We start from the raw sequence: 8,753 nt of genomic DNA on the forward strand, positions 1-8,753 counted from the left end.
TTAAGGTGGGGTGGGTTAAAAGTGTTATTGGATATGGTCAACACCAAAAAGAACACACATGCACAATCTCTCTTCTCAGCAATCCACTGTCGTGTGCAAGGGTGGAACATGAACAATAACAATAGGGGGCGAAACAAGAGCATACAAAGAAAAAGTTACAAACGTGGGCAAACACAAAAAATAAACTTATCCTAGGAAACAACATACTTTCATATGATTCTTAAAAAAATACTATATTATTTTATTTCCTTAAAAGACTTATTTAAGACTTTCAGACATCAAAAAAACTAAATCTATTTTCATCAAAGCAATTAAATAAACCATTATATGTTGAACACAATTAATAATACCAAAATTGCTTCTTATTATAACTCAAGAAAACAACTCAAAGCTTGGGTTACAAACAATGCATATCAGCTTTCTTGATCAGACTAAACCTAGTCGATACATAGATTTTATAGAGATCCTAATCCTTGCTCTCCAAGGAAACTTGACTCTTACTCAAACTCCTAGTATCCTACTCGAACTAGGTTTCCTTATTACCCCTTATACACCGACTTGTGCATAAGGGTATATTAAAAAATTATACAATATTTACCTCTTAGTTTCTGACTAAAAATTGAGAGATTTTTCAATCCTAACAACTTGCAAAATTGGATTCTTGACTAATGTTATTGTAAAAGTGTTGTCGATTTGTAATACCACTTCTTATATCTTCTCCCCATTTATCTCAATAACAAGATCACGAAGCCATACATCTTGACAGTTTCTTGCACTTGCAATCATGTACTCAACTTCACATGAAGATAGTGCAATAGTTTCTTGTTATTGTGAACACCAAGTAATTGGTGATTCATTCAGGTAGAAAATATGACTAGTTATACTCCTTCCACAATCTTCATCAATGTTATGATTGCTATCACTATAACCAACAATGATAATGAATCCTTTGAAGAACTTTACATTTGAATCCATTGGAATTAGAGTTGGGTTACAATTAAACATACTTGCATATTTAAGTACCTTTTTCGCATACCCCTCTTGTGTGATTGTAATATCCTTATCCCTCTGGTGTAATTTAATTCCAAGGTAATAAGTAAGCAAGCCTAAATCTGTCATGTCAATTTTCATAGCCATTGCTTGCTTGAATTTTGATATGGTTCTGGTGTTTGATCTTAGTATAACAAGATCATCAACATACACACCAACAATAATTAAATTTTCCTCTATTTGTCTCGTTTAGATGGCCTGTTCTTGTACACACCTTCGAAACTTCATGTTTTTCAAGATTTTATCAAGTTTCATATTACATGTTCGTGGTGCTCGCTTTAAGCTAAATAATTCCTTTTCTATTTTATGCACCAAATTTTCTTGCCCCTTCTTTACAAACCCTTCTGGTTGATGAACATACACTTCTCCTTGTTGCTCACCATGTAAAAGCGCATATTTTACATCAAGGTGTTGTAACTGTCATCCTTTGAGAGATGCAAGGCCAATAAGCACTCAAACGGTCTCTATTTGAGCTACTGGTGCAAATACTTCTTCAAAGTTAACCCCTTGTTGTTGTAGATAACCCTTTGCTACGACCGTTGCCTTGTACTTGCTGATGGACCCATTTGTGTCTCTTTTGACCTTAAAGACCCATTGTAAACCGATGATGGTTTCATTACTTGGTCTTGGGACTAGTTTCCAAGCTCCATTCCTTTCAATTGAATCCATATTTTCTCTCATAGTGTTTGTCCACCTTGGATTGTCTTTGGATTCATGGTAAGATGATGGCTCATCCTCATTTAAAGACGATAAGAGTTCGAGGTTTTCAATAAGAAAGTTCATCTCAAAGTCTTTAAATTTCTTTGGTAAGTGTGAAATTCGACTTGATCTTGGACGGGTATCCGCTTCCTGTGTCGGCTCATGATGATCGAAGACTTCATGATTCGTGTGTTTCGTTGCCACCGCCTCCATTGTTAACAACCTCTTCTACCTCGTCGTCACCGATTTCTGGTTCTACCTCCACATCACTATTATCTAGGTTATATGTTACTGAACCGTCTCCTATATCTACAAAATTTGTCCAGTGAACCTAAAACATTTCGGGTTTTAGTGTGGGATTGACATCTTCATTCCAATTACAACTTGTTTGTTCATCAAAGACATCATCTCTTGATACTATAATCTTTTACTTTTCTGGATCATAGATTCGATATCCTTTGGTTCCTGTTTCTGTTCCAAAGTGTATCATTTTTACTGAACGATCATCAATCTTCTTCACATGTGGCCCTACAATCTTCGAGTAAGCTATACATCCAAACACACGCAAATGTCCAATATTCGGCTTTCGTTTGTAGTAAGCTTCAAATGGATTCATTTCCTTTACCTCTTTAGTTGGAATTATTTTTATTATGTGAGCTGCATGAAGTACAACTTGACCCTAAAACTTGTTCGGAACTAGCTTTGCTTTCAACATACTTCTAGTCATCTCAAGAAGGGTACAATTTCTTCTTTCCACGACGCCATTTTGTTGTGGCGTGTATAGTGTCGTGAGGTGCCTTATCATTCCATGATCTTCACATAGGTTGTTAAATTCATGAGAAGTGAACTCGCCATCTGTATCTGTTTGTAGTACACACATAGTATTTCCGCTTTTAGTCTTTTCCCTTGCTTTGAATATCTTGAAGTGTTTAATTGCGTCACTATTTTCCTTCAATAGAAAACACAACATGTACGATGAGTAATCATCATTTAATACAAAAATATACCCATTTTCACAAGATATGGCAACGGGGGCGGGGAATACAAGGGACCCCAATCTCCATCCCCATCCCCGAATCCTTATTCCAATCCCCATCCGCACCCTCATCCTCATCCTCATCGGGGAATATAAATAAACCCCCATCCCCCCCCCCCCCCACGGGGACTGGGGATCCCCAGAAGGGAATTATGGATTTTTTTTCTCTTTTAATCTGAAAACTTTTAAATAAAAAAAAACTCTAAATTTCAAATTTACCAATATAAGTTTAAAGATTTTACAAAATATAAAAATATCCATGGATTGCTTAAAAAATATAAACAAATTTTCAACCAAATTTAAATACACACATGAAAAATCAAATAGAAAAATTATTAGAGTGATATTGGAGGTAAAATAGATAAACCAAAGAGAAAAAATTATACACGAGGTAAAATTAGATAAAAGAAAAAGAAAAAGTATAATTTCAACCAAGTAATTACTAATGAGTTAGGTTAATTGGACCAAATTTTATATATTATAAATTGTAATATAAATATATATATTTTGAGCAAGGTTTGGGGATTAGGGGTATCCCCATCCCCACTTTTTTATTCAGGGATTCCCATCCCCGTCCCCATCTTCAGTCAACTTGGGATTCCCTAGTCAAAAATGGATGCGGGTTTCTGGTTCCCATAGGGTATGGGGTTTTTTGCCATCCCTAGTTTTCACTAGGGGTTGTGGGGATATAGGTCCACATAGATCACCATGAACAAGTTCTAATGGTTTTCCTACTCGAAATTGCGATCTCTTGGCGAATGGTTTTCAAGTTTGTTTTCCATCTAGGCATGACTTGCATAGTTGATTGTTCCCTTTGCCGAGTGGTAAGCCTGTGACTAAATCCTTTCTTCTCATTATTGCAAATGTGTCAAAGTTAGCATGCCCAAGTCTAGCATGCCACAAACAATCTTGGTTATTTAGTTGATTATGTAAGGACACTGGTTTTCCAATTGCAATTCTAGTTTTGTAAATCCTATTTAGCAAACGTTTTACTTTGAAAATGAGTGAGTTTCGGTTATCAAATAATAACAAGTAGTCTCCTTCTATTGAGACTTCGCATCCTACCTCCATTGCTTGTGCTAAACTTATTATGTTTGCCTTGAGGTTTAGGATGTAAAACACATCTATTAGTAGCTTTTGTTTACCACTTTCTTCCTCAAAGAGTATGGAACCTTTTCCCATAATATTGACACATGAATCATCTTCAAATCTTATTCGACCTCCTGTTCTCTTGTTTATCTCAGTAAAGAAGGAGAGAATACATGTCATGTGATTGCTTGCACCATTATCCAAATATTGTATGTTCTTATCATCATCTCTTGCCTCGTAGCGACTTGGATTCACACCTTTTTCATTCAAAACACCGTTTCATATATGGTTTTGGCCATGAACAAGTGTGGGTCTTGATCTTCTATCTCAGCAAAGTTAGCTTTCGTTTGCTTGTTTTTCATTCAGGGCATTGAGAAGAAAAGAGTCCAAAATTTTCACATCCATAAGATTGAGCTTTTGATCTATCTTTGGACTTACCCTTCAAATTATCGAATGAATCCCCATTGCTCGAAGAAGTGGTCCTTTGATGCTACTTGTACGAGGTATTGTGATGTCCTCCACGTCCACCTTCATGACCTCCTTTTCCTCCCCTATTCGAATATGTGTTATGATTAGATGGTTCAACCTTGTTAAACATGAGTTTGCTTTGTTCACTGATTGGCTTTATTTCCCTAATTCGTTCTTCATATGCCTTCAAACATCTAACCATGTCCTCAAATCTAACAGTCTTGAGATCAAGCACTTGTTCAATCGATGCTACGATGTATATGAATATCCTTGGTACTTTGTGAGAAACTTCTTGATATTATAAAACTCCTTGCAAAATCATCTATGGTACTTGTTTCTTTTTTTTAGAACGGCAGAGAGATTATAAAACTAGCAAGAAGCTACACAAAAGTAAAATTACATGGAGTCAATAGAAAAGATTGGATCCTGCAACTAGCCAACCCAATTAACACTACTTTTACGACACCTACTATTAGCCCAACAAAAACTTTGAGAAACCACCTTTTCAAACAACAAGGATTTTTTAGGCTTGACTTTTCAAAAAAGGAAAAGAATTTCTAAAGCACCAAATCGACCACCAAAGAATGTAAAAAACATCCTCCAGAAACTCTTGACACAACGAAGACAAGCACAGAGAGCCAAGCCAAACCTAGTATTGAACCGAAAACAAGGAGGGCATACGAACATTCCACCATCTGCATAAAAGATTCAATAAATCGATAGCCAAGTCACATTCAAATAATAGACGAGTGACCGTCTCAACTTTCTTCTTGCAGATGGGATAAAAAATAGAAGTAATATCCATCCCTCTATAAGAATTATTATAGTGGATTAGCGGGTAGGTAGTTTTTTCAAATAGAGGCGCCAAAAGAAAACATTAACTTTTATAAGAGTAAGGCGACACCATCTGGTAGCCGAATCAGAAACCATAAGAAGTTTTTTATCGATTTCTGCTCAAGAAAAAGACACATAAAAAGAACCAGATCCATCAAGGGACCAACTCAATTGATCCACAGGCGAAGAGAGCACAACCAAGGAGATCAAATCTGAGAAGACAGACCACTACTCATCCTCTATACCCCTCTTAGAATTCTTCTAAAAGAAGACACCCAACCCGATTGACGCATCTTCAAAGAAAAATAAATTTGCTTATCCAACTCAAGAGCATACAGTCTGTTAAAAGAAACTATTAAGGGAGCATTACCAATCCAATGATCCTCCCAGAAAGAAGTAAGCTGACTATCTCCAATCACCCTTTTACAAAAAGACATAAGATCAATACCTTTAGAATGTAAAGAATCAAAAGTCTTAATTATAGTAAACCAAATGGAGTTACCAACACTCCTCTGTATAGGATGGTCAAGTAACCCATGAACACCATGAATGGGTTTAATCAACCTAACCCAAAGAGCATTAGGAGACGAAAGGAATCGCCGAATACATTTAAAAAGAAGAGTACAGTTAAGAGCAAAAAAACTATTAACCCCGAGACCACCATATTGCTTTTGAGCCAACACCTTCTTCCGATTGACCCAATTCATTTTACGTTCATCCAAATCAGCCCCCAAGAAAAAAAGCATTACATAAGGACTCTAAAACGTTTACAACAAACTCTGGAGCTCTAATGATAGACATTAAGTATCTTAGTGTAGCACCCAAAACTGATTAAGCAAAGTCAGTCTGCCCCCTATCGAAAGAGTTTTAGCCTTCCAATTCGAAAGTTTAGAAATAACTTTCCGGATCACACCCTCCCAAAAAGCAATACCAGATTGCCACCCACCATGAGGCCTAAATAATTGAACAGAGCTTTACTAGGAATGCAACCAATAGAACCTGCCACCCCCTCTACTACCTAGAAATGAACTCCAAAACCCATTAAAGGACTCTTGTGCACGTTAATCTTGATACTAGAAGCTAGGAAAAAACAATCAAGAAGTCTGACAATAGAATCCAAATTAACTTTGGACCATTGTTCTAAAAAAATAACATCATCTGTATAAAAAAATGTGAAAGAGAAAGTTGAGTACCATTCCTAATCTAAATACAAGAGAACAACCCTCTGTCAATAATTCTCTGAAAAGCGACATGAAGACATTCCTTTACAAGAATAAATAAGAAAGGAGAAAGAGGATCTCCTTGGCGTGAACCACAGTGAAAAGGAACTCGTCAGTAGGAGATCCATTCAATAAAATACACCCCATGGAAGAATATAAACATCCCCGGATCCACTTCCTCCACTTTGAACCAAAGCCAAGTTTAAACAAAAGATCATCAAGAAAATCCCACCGAACCGAATCATATTCTTTCTTTAAATCAACCTTGAAAATCATCGCATTATGTTTATGAGACTTCCACCAAGAAAAAATTCCGTTAAGTATCAAAGAACCATCAAAAATCTGTCTGCCTGTTATAAAAGCAGACTACTCAAGGCTAACAATAGAATCAATAACCAAGGAAATTCTATTAGCAAGAATGTTACCAATAATTTTATATTGGCAACCAATAAGGATAATAGGCCAAAAATCACTAACTAACTTCACATCATGCACCTTATGGATCAAGGTAATAAAAGAAGGGTTACATCCTTTAGGGAAGAAACCATAAGAGAAAAACTCCAACACCGCCTGAACAACATCCTCTTCAATAAGATACAAGAATTTATTGAAAAATTCAAAGGTAAAGCCATCAAGACCAGGAGCCTTATCAGAACCACAATCCCAAACTTCTCCCTTTATTTCATCCCTTGTATCTTATGCCCCCAATAAATCTACTTGGTCAGAGAGCAAAACCCGTGGAAAGTCGTCTTGAAAGGTGGGTCGAGACCAATAAGTTCTAGCAAACCGATCCTGAAAGTGATTAAGGAATTCCTTTGTAACTGAATTGGGGTTATTAATCCACTCTCCAGCCACCAAAACACCCCGAATACCTTGCTGACGTCTTTAATTGATCACAACATGAAAATATTTAGTATTTTCATCCCCTTCAGTAGCCCATTTAATCTTAGCTTTTTGAGCTAAATCAGAAGCATATTTCTTATAAATATCCAAAATGCATTTGACAAGATTAAGAGAATTGGAAAAGTCTTCTGCAACACCATCTCCATTGTCAAGACGATGATCTATCTCCAAAAGTTTATCCTACAAGTCTTTTCTCATAGCAAACCTCTCAAGAATTTTAGTAGAACTCCAAACTTTTAGACATTGTTTTAAGGTTTTCAACTTACTTTTTAAGTATAATCATAACATTTCCCATCAAATCTCCAATGGAATTCCAAGAAGCTTAGACCACTTCATAAAAATCATCTTTCAAAAACCAAGAATGAAATAACCGAAAAGGAATAGGATCATAATCCAATGCCAACTTCTTGAGAATAATAGGCATGTGATTCGATAGATGACAATCCAAAACTAAACCCATTAGATTATTCCAAAGCAACAATAACCCGTTTGAGATAAGAAATCTATCCAGATTACTCATTTTACGTGTACTCCTTGCAGACCAAGTAAAAGAGTAACCACCCAAAGGAATGTCAACAAGATCCGCTTCTGAAATAAAATCATTAAAATAATCAGCATGGCGTCTATTAAAAACTCAATCATATCTCTCAAAATCAAACCAAACCTCATTAAAATCACCCATCAAAATCACTTCACAGATTCAAACATTGAGAAAAGATAAAATCTGAGACCGTAATGATCTTTTAGCAGCAATATCCTGAGGAGCATAAACAGAAATGACTAGAAGTAGCAAATTTGTAAGAATCCAACTTCCTTCCACAACAATAAAAGAATCAGCACAAGTAACTTTGGATTTTTAAAACATCATTGTATCCATAACATATATAATACCACCAGACATACCTCTAGCCAGGCTCAAAACAAAGTCAAAGAAACCATTACCAAAAATAGCTTTAACTTCACACATATTAATATCACCCATTTTTGTTTCTTGCAAGGATAAAAAGTTCACACAATTTTTTAAACATAACTCCCTAACCCGATATTTATTACTCTTGAGTCCCAAACCCTTGCACATTAAGAGAAACAAAATTCATCCAACCATATCATCTCCTACCATTTTATTGAGACACTCATGCAAATCTTTTTCACACCCTTTCATGGAAAAACCCATAGCTTGTCCCATTTTAATGAAATCACTAAATTTTTCAAGAATAGAGACATTATTTACCGGTTTTTATGAGGAATGAAGGAATCTCCCTGATGAGAATTATTGCCACCGAAATCCTCCCCCAAAGGTCATGTAGCTGAGTAGTTGTCATAGTGCCCAAGAAAAACAATTCCCATCTTGCTTGTGTCTAGCCACAACCGAAGGCACTCCCTTGGTCACCAAATTGTCCCCCACAACAATATCAGTTTTATCACGATGGGAAGGCTGATTAACATCCCTTAAA

General features: G+C 36.0%; 1 protein-coding gene across 1 annotated transcript; it reads right to left on the bottom strand.

The window, feature by feature from the left end:
• Positions 1 to 7,281: 7,281 nt before the first annotated feature.
• Positions 7,282 to 8,281, bottom strand: LOC145130581 (uncharacterized). Its single transcript, XM_079065356.1, has 4 exons — positions 8,203 to 8,281; positions 8,031 to 8,112; positions 7,628 to 7,922; positions 7,282 to 7,479 (listed from the first exon to the last, which is right to left on the bottom strand). The coding sequence occupies exons 1-4, from the start codon at positions 8,279 to 8,281 to the stop codon at positions 7,282 to 7,284; spliced, it is 654 nt and encodes a 217-aa protein (XP_078921482.1).
• Between the last annotated feature and the right edge of the window lie 472 nt (positions 8,282 to 8,753).

This window comes from Lactuca virosa, chromosome 8 (genome assembly GCF_052849685.1).
Source record: "Lactuca virosa cultivar CGN04683 chromosome 8, Lactuca_virosa_CGN04683_v6, whole genome shotgun sequence".
NCBI lineage: Eukaryota > Viridiplantae > Streptophyta > Magnoliopsida > Asterales > Asteraceae > Lactuca > Lactuca virosa.